Source organism: Astyanax mexicanus, chromosome 1 (genome assembly GCF_023375975.1).
Source record: "Astyanax mexicanus isolate ESR-SI-001 chromosome 1, AstMex3_surface, whole genome shotgun sequence".
NCBI lineage: Eukaryota > Metazoa > Chordata > Actinopteri > Characiformes > Acestrorhamphidae > Astyanax > Astyanax mexicanus.
This window is the reverse complement of record NC_064408.1, coordinates 115,398,734-115,420,115: the sequence shown is the minus strand read 5'-3', so window position 1 is coordinate 115,420,115 and position 21,382 is coordinate 115,398,734. Positions and strand designations below refer to the sequence as shown.

At 38.0% G+C, this 21,382-nt stretch overlaps 1 protein-coding gene across 2 annotated transcripts in view; it reads right to left on the bottom strand.

Moving 5' to 3' along the window:
- Positions 1–3,159: 3,159 nt before the first annotated feature.
- Positions 3,160–21,382, bottom strand: part of mtmr11 (myotubularin related protein 11) — a 78,276-nt gene continuing 60,053 nt past the window's right edge. For both annotated transcript variants that reach the window (XM_022668701.2, XM_022668702.2), the window contains exons 12-17: positions 20,255–20,325; positions 17,127–17,299; positions 15,543–15,713; positions 13,883–14,098; positions 10,942–11,235; positions 3,160–9,157 (exon numbers count right to left, since the gene is read on the bottom strand). In XM_022668701.2, the coding sequence (XP_022524422.2) occupies positions 8,711–9,157; positions 10,942–11,235; positions 13,883–14,098; positions 15,543–15,713; positions 17,127–17,299; positions 20,255–20,325 (1,372 nt within the window). In that variant the 3' untranslated portion in view covers positions 3,160–8,710. The remainder of the gene's footprint in view (positions 9,158–10,941; positions 11,236–13,882; positions 14,099–15,542; positions 15,714–17,126; positions 17,300–20,254; positions 20,326–21,382) is intronic.

The window sequence follows — 21,382 nt, the reverse complement described above, 5'->3', positions numbered from 1 at the left end:
TCATGTTTCGTTTGAACTATTGGTTCTATTCCATCCAAATATGTAAGATTTTAGATGTCAGATTATTTCAGATTATTGTGACAAATGTTTGTCACAGTTACCTTATTAAATAACAATATATGGACAGGACCTCACTCATTTTTGCTGATCAAGATATGGTCCATAGTGTTTAGACAGTAAGAAGAGCCCATTAATATGATTAAAATTTTAAAATGCTTAAATGTGTAGGATATTTAAAAAAAGTTCATAATGTGGATCAGGTTAGGCATGATGAGTCCACGGAAGCGGAAGTAAATAGCTGACTGACCACAAATTTTCAGTCAAATTTTTTGTATAAATTGATCAGTCATTGTAAAAGACTACAGCAGCAGTAAAACTGTAGTGCACACACACACACACACACACACACACTGCTGCTGTAGTCAGGGAGGAGAGAACAGATCAGCATGAGTTGCTAAAAGTATTGCCTCTGCTTAAAAACAAACACACAAACACAACAGAAAATATCAAAGAAGGAATAAGTTATGAACGCTTTGTTATTTATCTTGTTTATTTATCATACGACAAGTCGATAAAATAATTATCACGATAGGCCTAAATATTCTTAATAATTAAAGTTCACTACTCTTTCAATGGATTAAATTGCATTATTATGATATTACAATATCATTATATCAGTGACACAAAACTGTCTTAAAATGTCAATTATATAATTTATCAAAATCATTTTTGGGACAATACATCATCCAAAGAAAGATGGTTATCGTGACAGACCTACTTTCACAGATTGTGACAATATAATAAAAATACAGAGCATGGACAAGGCTTTATCTGTATTTGTAAATTGATCAGTATTTATCATTGAGCCTAAATAAGTCTTAAATGAGTGGGTTGCCAGATCTGGTGCTAAACCACTGCACACTTTAGCGTTCCTCCTCATTCTCCTGCTTTAAAACACTGGATTCAATTGATCAGCTAATTAGCATTAGCATTACCTCTGAGCCTCTATGTGCAGGTGGAAAGCACTAAACTCTGCAGCAGGACAAAATTTTAACACATGGCTTTATTGTGTTTACAAATGCTAAGCAAAAAATATGGACCAATAAGTAATTATATGGATATATAGCTACGTAATTTTGCTTTAACAAATAAGTACATGCAGAACTGGAAAATAACACCTATTTTTTTTCTTTTGTTTTTTCATTTTTTAAGTGTTTTTTTGTTTGTTATCTTTTTGTATCCAGTGCTGTAGACTGTAAAACATGCATCATTTTTTGCATTCTATGGAAATTAAGTATTTATGTGATGCTTCTTGTAAAGTGACTTTGTTGTAAATATTTATTTTGATAAGATAAAATGTTTAAATGTTTTAAAGGCAGTGTGTGGTATCTTTACATCAGGACACTGAGAGGATATGATTTCAAACCATGATAACATGACAACATTAAACTGTAACCGCCGTCTTTACTAAACATTTATTTGACTAAACTTGCACTATAGGACCCTGTGGTGTGGCCTAAGCGTTTGTACTTAATATTATTTTTATATTGATGTATAGTAGTTTTAAAAGCAGTACTTTTAAACTTTTACTTGAGTAAAAAGCTTGAGCTGCTACTTCAAATTCTACAGAAGTATTTTACCGTATTTTACACTATAAGGTGCACTTAAAATCCTTTAGTTTTTCCAAAAATCATCAGAGCTCCTAATAATCTTAATAATTTACTAGTGCTAAGCACTGCTATCCGTGGCTAGCGCTGCTGCTAACCTCACTGTTGAAAATATTGGAAATGTAAGCTTACTGTATATAAACGGAAGTACTTTACTCACCCAAATAGAAATCTGTAAAAAAAAAAAAAAAATTAAGAATTAAAGTTTTGTTTACCTATTTAGTAAAATAGACCAGAAACTAGACGTCCATTAATAGTGCGCCTTATAATAAGGTCAGGGATTTTGCACCAATTTAAAAGTAAAATTGAATGCTCACCACTAAAGTAGTATATTAGCTAGCTCTCAGCTAACCTTCTCTTCCCAGTAGGTTAGCTAACTCCACGGTAAGTTCAGTATGTTAGCTAGCTCTCCGCTTACCTTATTTCATCCTTAGTAACGTAGCTAGCTTGCCGCTAATGTTAGCTAGCCCTCCGCTAACCTTAGTTCTCTCTTCGGTAATGTAGCTAGCTTTTCGCTAATGTTAGCTAGCTTTCGCTAACCTTAGTTCTCACCTCGATAACGTAGCTAGCTATCCGCTAATGTTAGTTAGCTCTACGCTACCGTTAGTTCTCTTCCCGGATTAGATGTTTATGGTGAGACACTTTTCTCCCACCTGTATTAAACTCACCGTCTGAAAATGTAATACCTACATTTTAATTATCAGGATTTTTTAAGGATCCGTGGGAACCCTGATGTTGTACTTTATAGTCTGTAAAATACAGTACCTTTAGAATAAAGAATGTCAATACTTTTAACAACACTGTTTTAGACACTCATAGATGGAAGTGATAATAAACAGTATAATACACTGCCTGGCCAAAACAAAAAAGGTCACAAACTCATAACAGTTCTTTGGACTGTCTTTAGCTTTGATTGTGGCATTGACATCTTGGAATATGTCCGTGTCATCAAGGAAGAAAAAATCCATTGATGGAATAACCTGCTCTATATTCAGTATATTCAGGTAGTCAGCTGACCTCATTCTTTCAGCACATACTGTTGCTGAACCTAAACCTGTAGACCAACTGCAGCACCAACCACACATCATTTACTTACTTACATCCAGATGGAGACTTTTTTTTTTGGCCAGGCAGTGTATTACTGCTGTTGTGCATTGCAGGGCTGCCATCTTGGATTTTGAACTGTGGGTTGGTGAGGCTTTCCTGACTTTCAGAGTAAAAAATCTTAATTGTGAGGGCATTCCAGTTAAAATTCCCGACTTAGAACTTGTGAATTTTTTAGAGATTAAATGGACTTTGGCTTTTGCTTTGGCTGGATTGTCAAACCCGTTGTGGTAAATTCCAAAACAAGAGTCTTTAGCTAACAGTTCGAAATAATTTTCCAGTGAAACATTCCAGTCATTTTACACTTGTCGATTTGGGCGTGACACTGTTCCCAGCTCAGACATCAGACTTCCGAGGTATTAAACAAAAACACAACAACATTCCAGCATTTGTAGTTAAGTGAGGTCTAGATTTATTGATCTATAACTGCTGTACATTGTTGTACATTGATAGAAATCAGAAAAGGAAAAAGAGGAAATGAGTCCTCCTCCCAGCAGCTCTGCGAGTGAGAACAGCACAATACCACGGCCATAACTCACTCCCTCCATTCAGCCGGCGAAGAATGACTGCGGAAGATCAATTAGCAGGAACAGGAGCGCGCTGGTTTCCCTGAACGGAAGCCGTGCTTGCGTAAGCTGACGCTCAGGCGGCTGATAAACACTGCGGCGCTCTGTGCTCGGTCCGTAGGAGTCGGGAGCTCTCCGAGTCGCTGTGTAGTCGTGGCAGAAAGCGGATGTAGGCACATTTTTCCAGCAGTCGCCTACTTCAAGTGCACTTTATATAACCCACTCTAATTCAACAGGTTCTGCTCTGAGCCTGCACTGCACTGCTCTGACCTCAATTACAGAGCAATGTACCTTTTTTAACACCACAAGTACCATGTTGTTTTTTAAGTTCAAGTACATAGACTACATACAGACAGAGAGCGCACACAACAGACATGCAGTAAAACCACCATGCAGTCAGTCATCATCATCTTCAACACCACATCTTTCACCACGTAAAAACTCAACACCACTCAGACCGGCCCTTATTAACATGTTAAAATAGTTTTTAATTGATCGCCATCATCCCAGCCTTGAGGAAACCTCCATAAGGTCATGTTCTAGAAGTTTTTTTATTTTACTTCATCAAATTGAAAACCTCTAGAATATAGTCAAGAGGAAGATGGATGATCACAAGCCATTAAACCAAACTGAACTGTTTAAATTCTTGCACCAGGAGTTTGAGCATAAAGTTATCCAAAAGCAGTGTGTAAGACTGGTGGAGGAGAACATGCCAAGATGCATGTTTAAAACAGTTGTTTAAAAAAAAAAAAGGGTTATTTCACCAAATATTGATTTCTGAACTCTTAGAACTTCATGAATATGAATATTTATTTCCTTTGCATTATTTAAGGTCGGAAAGCTCTGCATCTTTTTATTACTTTATTTCAGCCATTAAAATTTCATCTCTCATTTTCTGCAAAATAAATGCTCTAAATGACAATATTTTTATATGGAATTTGGGAGAAATGTTGTCTGTAGTTTATAGAATAAAACAACAATGTTCATTTTACTCAAACATAAACCTATAAATAGCAAAATCAGAGAAACTGATTCAGAAACTTTAAGTAGGCTCCTATTCTCTTCCAAAACTGTATATGGCAGTATCTACCAGATTAATCCAACACTATTTATTTTACTACAATAATTATTGCACAGATTAAATTACTAATATTATGCGAAATTTGAAAATGTAAAAATACATTATTTTTAATATTGCAGAAGAACACAATATCGCCATGTCAATTTTAGTTCCAATATCGTGCAGCTCTAATGACAATGCTGACTGACACCCCTTAGTTACTAGACCTAGACCTGCTCCTGATACACCGACCAAGATACTCAATAAATCACTTAATCTGATGACAACCTGACGTTGTTGAGGAGTGAGGAAGCTCAGGTGAAGTCATGACCTTAAGACCTCACAATCATCTGACCCCCGAGACCCGATGATGTAGCATCTAGTCATGACAAGACATGATACTAGTTCCTCCCCCATGAACATGTGGTATATATGTGGTTTATATGTCTAATAATAAATGTCAGCATGTTGGATGACCTCATCATCTGACCTAATCATCCACAACTTCTCAACTCATCCAAAACATATTAGGTGGAGTTCCATCATTCATTCCAGAGAACACAGTACTAGGTCATACCTGGTGCATCTCACAAAATTTGAATATCACTGAAAAGTTATTTTTTTTTAGTAATTCAGTTGAAAATGTGAAGCTCATATATTATATAGATGAATTAAACACACAGAGTGATCTATTTTAAGCGTTTATTTATTTTATTGTTAATGATTATGGCTTACAGCCAATAAAACCCCAAAAATCTGTGTCTCAGAAAATTATAATAAGAATATTATATCAGATCAAAAATACTTTTGGCAGTGTCTCCATTAAAGTAGTCAGCAGAGGAAAGCATTTTAAAATAAATAAACATTTAAAATAGAGCACTCTTTGTGTAATACTTATATATAATATATGAGTTTCACATTTTGAACTGAATTACTTATTTTATTGCTACACACACTTAATGATCTTGTTTTTTTATGTTTGTGGGGTATTAATGTTTACTATTTAAAAAAAATAGCATTTCGTTTGTCTACTAGTGTGATTATCATTATCATATCAAAACAAAACACTTGAGATGTTTCGGAGGTTTCCTCAGGACTGTGAAAATTCACCAAACAAATACACAAATGCACTTACAGAATACAGAGAGGAGAGGCACAGAAACTCCATCAAAAGTCTGTTATTGCTGATATTATAGTACCAGTGAACACATCCACGTACCGCCGAGCATAAACATACAAATATAAAAATGACATTAAAAAACACTGAATTATTAAATATTAGTATAATAATATTGAGTACTGACAATGAAGAGCCTACCATCATCGGATCCAACCATACCTGATCATATGATTCATTCTCTTTCCCCATGATTTAACACATTATACGAATAAGAATGCTCCATTAATGTTACAGTAAGAAATAATACTTAAATATTCATTGGAAAATGCAAATGAAGGAAGTTATAAATAACTTAAGTGATGCAAACAGCTGATTTTCTTCCTCTGAGCTCCTGAAATGCATGAAATTCTACTTCTTTTAATTAATACTGGATTTAAAGGCTGATAAATGCAATATATACAGCTAAAACTGTGCCTCTGAGTGCAGATCCCACCCACAGGCAACAGATACTGTGGTACAATATCCAGGTTAATTCCCAACAGTCTCCCTCTAGTGTTCACGAGGGAAATCTCTCTCTCTCTCTCTCTCTCTCTCTCTCTCTCTCTCTTTATGGAATGAACAGCAGCAGCGATTTTTCCGTCTTTATGGACTGGAAGCGAAATCATATCAGCAGCCTGCCAGTTAAAGGATAACATTTTCATACCATTTTCATCAAATTAAACTCAATTAAATCCATTCAGACAATAAACAATCAAAGAATATTTGGCATATCGTATGGAAGCCATACGTAATTCACTCAAATTCACGTTACAAAGCACAAAAAACAACCACATAATTACACTGCATTACTACCTACCCACCTTACTCCCTCTCTATATGTGCCCATATTATCACTGCTGGACATCAAACACACATTTCATTTCTACTAATCCTCAATTTATCTTCTCTATACGACCAAAATCAAAGAACACTCTGTAATAACAATGTAAGCTCGAAATGCTGTGAACTTATGATATGTCTATATATCTACGATTCCCTACAATACAAGACTACTATATACAAGTCAATAATGTGTTTTTGAAAAATACTCAAAACACTCGGAATGAAGTAATGCTGTGCTTTTTCTCGGAATGATCTTAGTTTGCATGAACCTGAATGTTGTGCTCACATGATCCATCAGCTCTCAAAAGGAATACTCAAGTCATTTCCAGTCTAATATTAATCTGCTGTATCTGTAGCGAAGTAATCATCCACCCAGGGTCCAAATTACATTTGTTAAGGCCAAGACAATAATTAATCAAAAAGGTGACAAGATCTAGTCCAGGCAGAGTCTTAAAGGGGTCGAGATCAAATACATACTGAGACTAAATAGGGTCGAGACCAAGTCAATACAGTCTAAAAGGGTCCAAAAACAAATCACCAAAGGGGACTCCAGTATGTGAGACCAAAATACCAAAGACCTAAGTCTAAAAGTGGTTGAGACCAGTATAAACTGGGTCTCAATGGAGTCAAGACCAATTTTATAGTAAGTCTGAAAGGAGTCGAGACCAAGTCCATACTGAGTCTGAATGAGGTAGAGACCATTTTTATACAGAGTCTGAATGGGTTTTTAGACCAAGTACAGTCTAAAAGGGGTCGAGATCAAGTACATACGGAGTCTGAATGCAGTCATACCAAGTACATTCTGAGTCTAATAGGGGTCGAAACCAAGTACAAATTACCTCTGAATGGGTTCAAAACCAAGTTTATACCGAGTCTGAATGGGGTAGAGACCAAGTACATAATGAGTCTAAATGGGGTCGAGACCAAGTCCATACTTAGTCTGAATGGGGTCAAGACCAAGTCCATACTGAGTCTAAATGGGGTCGAGACCAAGTCCATACTTAGTCTGAATGGGTTTTTAGACCAAGTACATGCTGAGTCTGAATTGAGTCAGACCAGGTACATACTGAGTCTAATAGGGGTCAAAACCAAGTACATACTGGGTCTCAAATGGGTCGAGACCAAGTACATACTGGGTCTAAAAAAAGGGTTGAGACCAATTTCATACCGAGTTTGAATGGGGTAGAGACCAAGCCCATACTAAGTCTAAAAGAGATTGAGACCGGGAAATTATTGAATCTAGAAAAAAAAACATATGGAGTCTGAATAGGGTAGAGACCAAGTACAAACTGGGTCTGAATGGGGTCAAGACCAAGTCAAGACAGTCTAAAAGGGTCCAACACCGAATCTGGACTGAGTCTGAAGTGTAAGGGTAGTCGAGACAAAGTTAAGACGGGGTCTAAATGGGGTCGTGGCCATGTAAAGTCAACACGGAGTTCAACGGGGAGACCAAGATAAAGTTAAGCTAAGTATTGAAGTGTCTGAGAGGAAGTCATAACTGTGTTAACACTGATTTTAAATAGAGTCAATACCAGGTTGAGATATACTCTAGGTCAAGACAAAATGGTCTAAATGGGGCCAAAAACAATAGAGTCTATAGAGAGTCCAGACCAAGTTCAGAAAGGGTTTAAATGTGGTTAAGACCAAGTCAATATGTCAAAAAAAAAGTCAGAAAGTTGGTGAGAGGGTTTAAAATGTAGTCAAGACTGAATTTAAGGAGGGTGATGACTGTTTGAGACCCAATCGAATAAATATAACTTCTAATGTTTTTTTTATGTGTGCCATAGCTCTACAGACCTAGAACAACACAACTAATGCTTAAAATAATTAATTTGAAACAATTAAATTATATAATTAAGCAGATTTACATTCTATATTGACAGGCTCAAGTCTGCATCCAAATATGGCAAATACTTATAATGACTCATCAGCAAGAGCAATGCCCAAAATATCATATTTTAATATAATTTTTTCAAGTGTAACTAGTTACCAGATGCAGGGATTGGCTTGGGTCCAATACAACAATATGCAGCAACAACAGAGTCCAGGCTAAAGTCCTACAGCTCTTCCTAAACTACAGATACAGCAGATTAGGCTGAAAGCTGAGTATTATTTTAAGAATTCCACCTTAAGCAGGCTGGTGGGTATGCAAAGTGCTAGAGTCTTTATATTTTTATTTTACAGTTATGTGTAATATTGCTAACGGTTGGTCCAGCAGGTTTTTTTCACTAACAGTCACAAGTGCAATGTTTTTATTTGTTTTTTATTAATATTATTATTATTTTTTTTTTTTTAATGCCCTACCTACAGCTCAGTGTGTCTTGGCCCCTGATGGACCACTGTTCTTGGGCAGTTTGGCACCGGGGCAGGGGGCATAGCGCTGGCTGCCCTGCGGCTCCCCCTGGTGGCCAAACAGAAAGGTGTGTTTTCCACCACCGTCTCTGTATCGGGCAGCTGCGGGGGGACGGGCAGAGAACCTGCTGGGGCTCTCCTGCTGGGACGCCCTGGACGAAGAGGAGGACGAAGAGGATGATGATGAGGAAGATGAGGAGGATGAAGAGGAGGAGGAGGAGAAGAGGAAGGTGCCATTGTTGGTGTTCTGGTTGAGGTTGGAGTCGAGGCGGCGGTGCTCGTGTCTCTTGCGGTTCGGAGGTCGTCCCACAGAGGCCTGGGCTAAACGCTCCCGCAGGTGCTCCACCTCAGAGGCCAGACGCTCCACAGGGTGCCTCGCGTTAGAAGACATGGGGTGTGTGAAAGCCTTTCAGAGGAAACAGAAGATTCAGTGTTTAACATCCATCATAAATGTGTAATCCAGACAACCATATGCCATCTTATATCTCCTCACTGATTCCTATAAAGAACAGGGATTATCAGACCTGCTCTACTGACTGGATTAAGTTGTTTTTAGTCAGTTTTTTACTTTTAAATAAACTAAATCTGCTTTTAGCTAGAGAGCAGCACTGAACTGTAATTCACTACAGGAAACTCTAAAACTACCCGTATTTAAAACTGGAGCCACTAAATAATTTTACTTTTTTTATTTTTATTTATATCAATCTTCAGGCAGCCTGTAATTGTTTAAGTTCAGTTTTTCTTTTACCTTATTGTTTAGTTTATTTATTTCATCCTTTTATTTATTTATTTCAACTGTTTATTTTATATATATTTTTAGCTACTCAATTTTTAAGTCTTCTAATATTTTTTTTTTATTTGTGTTCTTTATTTGTTAGCATTCTAATTATTTATCTCTTTATTTGACTGCTTTAAATTTTAGCCTGCCCATTTATATTCTGAATGATTTTATGTCTTCTTGATTAAATTGCTTGTTTGTTTTTCTCATGCTTTTTCCATTTATTTTTTTATTTAATTTATCTTAACCTGAATAACTACTTGATTTTAACTTGTTTTTTCAGTCCCTTTAAGCTGTAAATGTTTGGCTGCATTGAAAAATGAGGGTTACCCTCAATCAGAGATGTAACAAAGTAGAACTACTTCACTACTGTAATTAAGTAGTAAAATGCAGTACCTGTACTTTACTGGAGCATTTTTTTTCTTCTACTTTCACTTTTACTTCACTACATTTTTATTTACTACAGTTTATTACTTTTACTCTGATACATTTTTATGTGCTGCTTCTTTACTCGTTACCAGGGGCGTCGACAGTTTTTTTAGGGGCTCAGGAAACGGCATTGATAATCTACGTTTTCTCTGCTGAGCATGCACGCGCGCGCACAATATTAAACAGCGCTCTTTATTATAACGCGTGCGTGTCTATGCCCGTGCGCGTGTATGTGTGCGTGTGTGTTTACATGTGTGTATGCATGTGTGTGTCTGTGGCCAGCCAGTCAATCAGCCAGTCACAGAACTTTTGATTTCTTTCTGTAATATCTACACAACACAATACTTGTACTTTTACTTTTAGTACTTGAGATCATTTTATAAAAAAAACTACTTGCAATACTTAAGTAGAAAGAAATGTTGAATACTTTAATACTTCTACTTAAGTAAGGACACTTCAACTACTACTCAAGTCACTTTTTTGATGGACTACTTGTACTTTTACTCAAGTCTGGATCTCTAGTACTTTATACATGTCTGCCCTCAATTTATTACAAAGCAAATTTGTACTTTTTCACCACGCTGTGTTTTAATGCCTTTAATAATAAAATACAATGTAGAAATTAAAGTAAAAAGAAAAAGATTGAATAAGAAGGTGTGTCCAAACTTTTGACTGGTACTTTATGTTTACCACATATATAACTATTACTATTAATATTAAAAATAATACATAAGGCCTGTATACTATAATATAATACAATCCAAATAAACAGTTAATCTACAGTTACAGTTGATACATGGGTATAATCTGTTGCACTGCTGTGAGATGTGTGTGTTCACAAGAATGTGTTCTTTATTGTCTATAATTATTCGTAGTAGGTGCTGATTTTGCATTTTTAAACAATTTATGTCCACATATATTAATATTTCTAATCATAACCTCACCTATGTTATTACTGCTATAATAAATTTGGGTGGGCCTACCTGCGCATGCAGTGCCCCTCTCAGGTAGCAGTTCCTCCAGATGCGGACGCAGGGCCCCAGCAGGAGGGGGATGAGGGGTTGGTGGGGGTCGTGGATGTCCTGTAGGGGGTCTGGCTGGCCACAGGCTTTAATGAGGCGCTCCAGAGCGGGCAGACTCTCTGAGGACGGAGCTCGGCGGTGACTCTTCCTGTATGAGACTGAACCTCCACCACTCCTCCACGGCAGCAGGTTAGAGGGGCAGGAGAACAAGCTCCGAGAGAGGAGGAACACCGAGCCCGGGACCCCGTCACTGATCTGAGAGAGAGAGAAAGAAAGACAGAGAGACAGAGAGAGACAGAGAGAGAGAGAGAGAGAGAGACAGAGAGATGAGCTACAGGCTGCAGGGACAGACAGACGGCTTGATGTGATGCTCTGTGAACAAGCCAATGAGGTGTTATATTCAGGCTGAGGATTTAATTAGAAGAGGGAATTGAATTTGGCACAGTTGTTTTTTTTAAAGCTGGCCTCGTTTTAAAAGAATACCCTTGTCCCTTTGCTCAACTAGGACGGCCTAAAAAGGCAGGATAGCCTAAATTTAATTAGTATTCACTGACTCAACACAAGCAAGCCTGATTAGCACGAGATTAATTACCCCTTCATTTTCCATCCCACTGTAGCTCTTAATCATACAGTGAACCCCAAAAACGCCACTACTTATTTACTTACAAACACATCTACACCCACTAACAAACATTAGTCATTGTAAAGCATCCTACGGTTTCTAGAAAGGCGCTATTTAAAGGAGAACTCTGGTGTAAAAATGACTTTTGGTGTAGTAAAACATGATGAAAAGTATTTATCTTTGAAGAATAGCACAGCTCCCTTCTCCCACAGCGTTCTGAGATCCAGAAATTTTAACAGTTTGTCCAAACGCTCTTTAGACTGGGTGACACAGGGCATAATTTTTCCTGATAAATTGCTTTTTTCACTGTTATCCAGCTCAAGGTAGCTCCACACCTCCTTGCTAGATTCCGGAGAGCCCTGACATTTAAAACAAGGTATTAATAATTTTAAAAAGTGCACAAGAATCTTATTAAAAACCTCTTTTTACATCCCATAATGCGAGCTTTCAGCTCTGAGCGCCGTAGCGAGCGCCATAGGCTACATAGTCTTTGTAGACTCCACATATCATAGCAGCTGGGGCCAGGAGTAATGGCGGCGCTCTCAGATGAAGCTTTTGTTATAGGATGTAAACTTTGGTTTTTAATAAGCTTCTTGTGCACTTTTTAAGTTATTAATACCTTGTTTAAAATGTCAGGGCTCTCCGGATTCTAGCAAGGAGGTGTGGAGCTACCTTGAGCTGGATAACAGTAGAAAAAGTGATTTATCTGGGCAAATTATGCCCCGTGTCACCCAGTCTGAAGGGTGTTTGGACAAACTGTTAAAATTTCTGGATCTCAGAAAGCTGTGGGAGAACGGAGGTGTGCTATTCATCAAAGGTAAATACTTTTTATCATGTTTTACTACACCAAGTTCTCCTTTAAGTGTAACTTTACTAATGTTATTATGATATTGACAGATATTTTGGGGTTTTGATTATTTAGGATATTTTGGTAGAAAGTCTGAGATACAAATATTAATCTAATAAGAAGAATTAGTAATAGAAATGTTGGATATGATATGAATATAATATGTTATGGCTTTGTAACACTCACACCTGTATAATTTGTGAGGTGTTATCTTGTCAGAGTACAGTTACGCAAACATTACCACCCACAGCAGACAGAGCAGTGGGTGGTAATGGTCGTCATGGGCTGCATCTGGCTAGATTTGTCCAAGTGAACAAACAAGCGTGAATCCAGATTCAGTGCAAGAAACTCCACACACATATCCCTGCAGGTCAGTGCAGAGTTCTTAGCTTGCATGTCCCATGACTTTTGGCATGTCCATGTATTTTCAATACTGTACAAACCTTTTTAGGAATGATAAGTGTTAATTTATTCAGTAAATCACTAATATTTCAATAAATACAAACAATATTCATACTAATTGTAGTGATTTTATATTATTGTATTCATTAAATTATCTCAAAAGCTCTCCTGTTGGTATTATTTATAGCCTGATGATGGTAAATCATGTGAGCTGATGATGGAATTTAACATCCACTGGTGTGCTGGCTGGAACCAAGCTTTGATTTTTAAATTAGCTCACAAGATCTCCATCACTTTCTTCAGAATAAGATTTTTATCTTCCTTTTCTACTGGATTAATGTTTATATGCATCTGTTCTAATTTAATATGGAATGTTTACAGTAAAAACTCTCTTATTACTAAGAGACTAAGAGATCTACAATAATGTGCTTATGTGCCCAAACATCTGCACAATGCTGCATCTATGTACAGTACAGGCCAAAAGTTTGGACACACCTTTTCATTCAATGTGTTTTTTTTTTTCATGACTTTTTACATTGTAGATTCTCACTGAAGGCATCAAAACTATGAATGAACAAATGTGGAGTTTTATGTACTCAACAAAAAATTAACCCAATCCAGATGGTTTGAGGTGAGCTGGAGCTCAGAGTGAAGAAGACAAAGGAGCAACAAGTGCTAATAAACACCTCTGGGAACTCCTTCCTTCAAGACTGTTGGAAAACCATTTCAGGTGGCCACCTCTTGAAGCTCATTGAGAGAATGATGCCAAGAGTGTGCAAAGCAGTAATCAGAGCAAAGGGTGGCTATTTTGCAGAAGTACAAAACTCCACGTGTTCATTCATAGTTTTGATGCTTCAGTGAGAATCTACGCTGTAAATAGTCATGAAAATAAAGAAAAAACATTTAAAAAGAGAAGGTGTGTCCAAACTTTTGGCCTGTACTGTACATGCATATATATTTTTTTTTATTTTATTAAATTTTTTTAAATGCTATACTATATGTAAATATGTTGTGTTGACTGCATCTCTCACCCAGTTGGGCCCCAGGTTGGTGTTGAAGTTGCCGTTGAGGACGGGTGCGGGGGTACTGGGCTGGCAGACAGGCTGGGTGAAGAGGGCACGTCTCTGGGTGCTGTACTGTAAGGCCCAGTCCCACACGGGCGGGTACGGAGGGTCCACTGGCTCCTCGACCGAGCCTCTGGGTAACTCCCTTAGACCATTTACAGGCGTGTAGCTCTGCGGCAAGTTCTGCACACAGGAGATACAGTACTTAAACAGTCATTTTACATTTAAATCATAGATCAGATCCAGGAAGAAACATTTAATAAAACTATACAATAACGCAAAAAGTATACAAAATATACAGGTTTTATATGATAAATAAAAAAAGTACACTTATGCATCGTGTCTGCATAGGTTTCCATTCACAGTCCAAAAACATGTAGATCAGGTAAATTGGACACTCTAAAATGGGGAGGCTAACTAAGTTAAGTAAAGCTAAGCTAAGTAAACAAAACTGTAATAATAAAAGACATTCTTTTAAAGTCAAACGAGCACTGGATGTTAATCTATCCTGAAAACTGTTTATTTGCGTGAGTAAACACATTTATTTACAGTAAGCTTAGATTCCTGAAAATTTCCAGCACTAAGACTGGAGCATGAGCATTAGAGGCTAATGCCACCTGACCATGCTTGCGGTTTGTCCCATTTAGCTTTTTTAAAAACGGTAAACGCACAGGTTACAATGCAATATACTCGCCTCTGAATGACGAAAGAATGCTAATGCTGCTCCAGTAGTGCCAGCTTGGGTTAGGAGCAGACTACAACGCACAAATACTCACCTCTGAATGGGGAAATAGCAAGCAAGGTTCGCGGGTAATGCTAATGTTATTATTAGCTAATGCTCCAGTGTTAGAGAACTAAACTAAAACTCCTGTATAAAGCTGTATTTCTGTGGAGTGACTAGAATTCATACATAAGGTGCACCGGATTATAAGACGCATTGTCGATTTTTGGGAAATTTAAAAGTTTTTAAAATGTGCCTTATAGTCCAAAAATACGGTAAAATGAATTTTGAATATGAATATTTTGATAAAGGTTTTGGGATATGATAATTGATCTGATGGGAACAGTTTTTGATAGGAAATTTAGGATAGAAACATTGATCTTATCAGATGTGTGATATCATTTTTTATATTTGAATATTGATCTGAGATAAGGTGTTTTAGTGGAATTTGTAATATAAATATGAATCTGTCGTAAGACATTTTGGAATTTTTGGGATAGAAATACCTTGTAATACACTGATTTCTGAAAATACCCCAAACTATTAATTTTATTAAATCACAAAACACAAATGCATTGTTGAGGAAAGATGCCCAACCCACTTTATTAACTCCAGCCTGCTAAACCTGCTGAGTCACAGCAGAGGAGACTGAGGAGAGGAGAAATTTAGAAATCCTTGCTGTACAATATTCACAGGCTTTAGGCTTTTTAACAGGAAGTGAATTTCATGTGCTGAAATGTCCTACAATAAACTACATGACCCTGATCAGCTGTCCCGTTCCCATCACAGACGAGATAAATCTCCAGACAGGTGAGTGAAGAGAACTCGATAGTCCTTGTGGCCCAAGTCCGCCTTTAGAGGTCAACCAGTGTGTGTGCGCGTGTGTGTGTGTGTGTGTGTTTGTACCTGAGAGCGTCGGCACCGCTCCCGCTGGCAGTTGGCCAGGAAGGTGCTGAAGAGAGGCAGGTGCAGGCTGTCGTGAAGAGCCAGCAGGAAGTCCTCGGTCAGCTGGAAGCGGGCGGGGAACTGAGCCCACAGCTGCCACACACAGTCCAGAAAGAGCAAGAAGATGGGGGCCTAACACAGCAAACACACATATAACACATCACACACATTACTCCCCAAGCATATTCATAATGTGTATGATTACAGTCATATGAAAAAGTTTGGGCACCTCTATTAATCTTAATCATTTTTAGTTCTAAATATTTGAGTGTTTGCAACAGCCATTTCAGTTTGATATATCTAATAACTGATGGACACAGTAATATTTCAGGATTGAAATGAGGTTTATTGTATTAACAGAAAATGTGCAATATGCATTAAACCACAATTTGACCGGTGCAAAAGTATGGGCACCCTTATCATTTTATTGATTTGAATACTCCTAACTAATTTTTACTGACTTACTGAAGCACAAAATTGAACTTCATAGCCAGGTGTATCCAATCATGAGAAAAGATATTTAACGTGGCCAATTGCAAGTTGTTCTCCTATTTGAATCTCCTCTGAAGAGTGGCATCATGGGCTCATCAAAACAACTCTCAAATGATCTAAAAACAAAGATTGTTCAACATAGTTGTTCAGGGGAAGGATACAAAAAGTTGTCTCAGAGATTTAACCTGTCAGTTTCCACTGTGAGGAACATAGTAAGGAAATGGAAGAGCACAGGGACAGTTCTTGTTAAGCCCAGAAATGGCAGGCCAAGACAAATATCAGAAAGGCAGAGAAGAAGAATGGTGAGAACAATCAAGGACAATCCACAGACCACCTCCAAAGAGCTGCAGCATCATCTTGCTGCAGATGGTGTCACTGTGCATCGGTCAACAATACAGCGCACTTTGCACAAGGAGAAGCTGTATGGGAGAGTGATGCGAAAGAAGCCATTTCTGCAAGCACGCCACAAACAGAGTCGCCTGAGGTATGCAGACAGACAGACCGACAGACGAGAGACAGACAGAAAGACAGACGAGAGACAGAGACAGAGAGGCAGACAATGCGAGGCAGAGATAGGCAGACACAAGGGCAGACAGACAGACAGATACAAAGAGAAAAAGGCAGACAATGAGAGGCAGACAGACAGAGAGACAGACAGAGATACAAAGAGAGAGGCAGATAACGAGAGGCAGATGAGAGGCAGACAGAGAGGCAGACAGAGAGAGACAGACAGAGATACAAAGAAAGAGAGGCAGACAACTAAAGGCAGATGAGAGGCAGACAGACAGCCAAAGAGAGAAAGATAGGCAGAGAGAGATACAGACAGAGAGAGTGGCAAACAGACAGAGAGAGAGAGCGGACAAACAAAGAGAGACAGACAAAGAGAGAGAGACAGAGAGAGAGAGAGAGAGAGAGGGAGAGAGGCAGACAGACAGACAGACAGAGAGACAGAGAGACAGAGACAAAAAGGCATACAGAGAGCGGACAGAGAGACAGAGACAAAAAGGCATACAGAGAACGGACAGAGAGGCAGACAGATAGACAGACAGGCACCTCTTCTTTGTCGCTGTCTCGGTGGTAGTTAATGCGGCTGAGGAAGCGATGTCCCGCCACGACCCACTCCTTCTGCACCAGAGCCTGAAATCCTGCTACTGTCCTGCAGTGCTGATCACACATCACCTGCACCAGACTGGACACCACGCAGTTCATGTCCCGGTCCTCCGGCTCTATAGAGACAAACATCCATCATACAGACTATACAACACATTAACAATGGTATTGTAGTGTATGAAAGGCCTTTTAAAGATTTTTTTTTTTTAAATCAACGGATGAAAAGCTCCTTCTAATGAATGCTGTTGCACACATTGCTGACACAGATGTGCAAATGCACCTACAGCTTGTCTAGACTGTTTACAGGGTTCATACATGTTTTAACCAATACATTTTTATGATTTTTTCATGATTTTTCCATGTCTTCAAGGCAACTTTTCATGATTATACGATTTTTAAAACTTCAGTGCAGACATGGACAATAAAACCAAAAATAAAAAAATATAAGTAAAATTATAATGAATCTAATAAAAATGCTGACACCCAATCTTTAATAATAAAATGTGTGTCAGATGCTAAGAGCTACATTGTATAGGGCTAAATTATTAAATTAACTATGAGCTGATATACAAGGGTTGGACAATGAAACTGAAACACCTGGTTTTACAGCACAATAATTTATTGTGGTGACGGACAGTTCTGGTGGAAACAGGAGAGTTTAGGTGTACATTGAATTCTGTCGTGATTTGATCAGCCCTGGTTTTATGTTTTTTGGATACAATCCGGGTTAGCACCCAAACATCCCTTTTAGACAGCTTCCTCTTGCATCCACAGTTAATCCTGTTGGATGTGGTTGGTCCTTCTTGGTGGTATGCTGACATTACCCTGGATACCGTGGCTCTTGATACATCACAAAGACTTGCTGTCTTGGTCACAGATGCGCCAGCGAGACGTGCACCAACAATTTGTCCTCTTTTGAACTCTGGTATGTCACCCATAATGTTGTGTGCATTGCAATATTTTGAGCAGAACTGTGCTCTTACCCTGCTAATTGAACCTTCACACTCTGTTCTTACTGGTGCAATGTGCAATTAATGAAGATTGGCCACCAGGCTGCTCCAATTTAGCCATGAAACCTCCCACACTAAAATGTTTTTAAACGTTTTGGGTATTTGTATTTTTTCCAAAACTTATCCAGACCTGGAAATTGCCATTTTCAAATTCCATGATTTTTTCCAGGTTTTTCATGACCGTATGAACCCTGTGTTTAGATATGTACTGCCAATAGAATAGGACTCTCTGGAGCAGATAAACATGAACCTATTAGCATCATATCTAAAGCCAGGTGTGGCTAGAGGAATATAAAGCCCCCCAGTATTGAGGAACTGGGTTTTCTGGAGTGATGGTTCTGTATTCTGTAATTTTGGGATGATCTGACCTCACTACTGCTGAACACTGTGCTCCACAATCTAGTAGAAAGCCTTCTCTTGACAGTAGAGACATTCACTTTAACAAAAGCAGGATAAACTCCTTTTAATTTCCTTGATTTTAAAAGAAACAACAATTATGTCAATATTAAATACTGATTATGATTAAAACATTTGTGCAAAGTGACCTTGAGCATGTGGACGGCAGTATATAGGTTAAAACTATTCTAATCATTATATAACAACACAATATTTAACTTCTGACACACAGCGCCCTCTGGCGGCAGCTGCATGTCAGCATTCTGCTCAGAACTCATCCATACATCTGGTGAACAGGTTTCTGAGTGATGGATGGGTGAGCTGGCTCACAAACATCTGAGAAAGCCATCCAGTGACTGCGGCCGTTATTTACTGGTAGTCAAAGCACTGAGAATACAGACGGTTTATTGAGGGGTCGGCGTGAGGGACTAACAGGGCAGCAGCTAAGAAAAGGCTGTGGAGAAAACGAGTGAGAACTGAAACACATGAAAAGGTCTCGTCAGAGGTGAGCATTTATTGCAAAGTCTAGAAAAAATAAACCTCTCTTGGGAAAACCTTTCAAGGCCTGTGACTAATATTAGGGATGGAAAAGGCATCAAGATGTATGTATCTGAAGATACATTGGTTTTGGAAGGGTATCCTGTGGTCTTGTGGTGTCGGAAACGTGGAATTGCCCAATTTCCGACATGTAAATTGCACTCACATGGCCAATACAGTCATATTTCAAGCAGGAGACACTTGATTCCAGACAATACGCAAGTTTTCCAGAAGTGACTTAGCCCAATAATGCAGGCTTTTGCTTTTTTCTGTGATTAAAACACATCAAACTTTGTGATGGATGTGAACATAAAACATGATGTGCACATATACCCAGTCAGAGTAGGAGTGGTTAACACCTAGTATTCAAAGTCAAATGAGTACTGGATGGGAATCTACATATTTGTCTCTCCTGAAAACTGTTTATTTGGGTGAGTAAAGCCCTTCCGTTTATTAACAGTAAGCTTAGATTTCCAGATTGCCTCTAAGGCTGGGTGCAGCAGCATTAGCATTAGCAGCTAACTGCAAGCGACAGCTACTAAATGCCACCCGACAGCACTACACTGAGAAACCCTGAGTGTACCGGTAAGCCAGGGTGATATTAGCTATTGGTTCGTCCCACATAGCTTGTTTTAAAATGGTAAACACGCAGGTTACAGGCCAATAATACTCACCTCTGAACGGCAAAAGAGCTAGGAACAACTTATGGACACTTAAGTATATTTCGGTTGTAACTAAGCTGTATTTAAACACAATATAAAAGCATTAAATTGTGCTTTTAAGTGCTTTTTGTACAACTTCTGCAATCTTAAGTAGATTTAAGTACGTGTTTTTTAAACACCTTTTTAATACATTTAAAGTATATTGTAAATGTACTACTTTGAATATTAATGCACATATTGCTATTACATATATTTTCAATAACACAACAAATAATTTAAAGCAATTTGCTGTGTGTGAGAGAGAAAAACTTTAGCATAAGAAAAATCTTTAAATTATTCCACAGGAATAAAATGCATCTAACAATAAAAATCAGAAAGAAAAATAAAACAAAAACATGAATTATTGATCAAACCTGCTTTTTAACCAGTTTGGAAGGTGAAGCTTTTAATGACCAACTGGACCCACCTTGCAACACAACGGTCAGGTGACCTCTTCTGAGCAAACAGGCCACCTCTGCAGCTTTTCTCAGGCAGCACCTATACACACACACACACACACACACACACACACACACACACACACACACACACACACACACACACACACACACACACATTAAACACTGGAAACTATTAAACATTTCAAACCCTATCACAGAGTACATTGTCATTTCCTGCCAACTCATAACAAACACAGTGCATCAAATCGTTTCTTCTCATTTACCTTATGCTAAACTGATGTATATGTAATGTTCATACTTCAGACCTCTTATATTGACTGAGCTGCGAATGTGAAAGAGTGGGTTTATTTATATTAGCAGTCAGCAGATTCTTAACGCTGATTAGTGGGTTTATGGAAAATGCTTACGGTATATGATATGATGAGTCATTTGGGTCCTCAATTCATTTAGAGACTTAAATGAGGTTAATAAGCAGAAATAAACATCAGTTTTCTTGTTAGTACACTAATTAGTTTTACACTGCAGGGAGACTTGCAGAGAAATGAACAACTGCAATAAAAAGGTGCATTAAATTTACTTTTACACAGTTTCTTTATCTGTTAATTAACTCACTTTACCTTTACTTTACTTTAAGTATCCAGACACATAACCTCGTCAGTGATTTAAGCTATTTTAAAGTATGCTTAACTATACTTAATTGAAATTAAGTGCACTGTAATGATTACTATTTACACTTTACTTAAATACAATACTTGATATCCATCCATCCATCATCTCCTTGTTTCTACACTCACTGGCTATCTTATAATTACAGACTGTAGTTCTGTATCTGTTTCTCTGCATACTTTATTATTATTATCCTCCTTTCACCCTGTCCTTTAATGATCAGGACTCACAGAGCAGCTATTATTATTATTATTATTATTATTATTATTTGGGTGGTGGATCATTTATTCTCAGCACTGCAGCGATTAGCACTGATTATCATGATGGTGGTGTAAAAGTTGTTAGTGTGTGTTGTGCTGCTGGTACCGTGAGTGAATCAGATACAGCAGTGCTGCTGGAGTTTTTAAACACCTTAGTGTCACTGCTGGACTGAGAATAACCCAGCAACAGCATCCTGTGGGCACTGA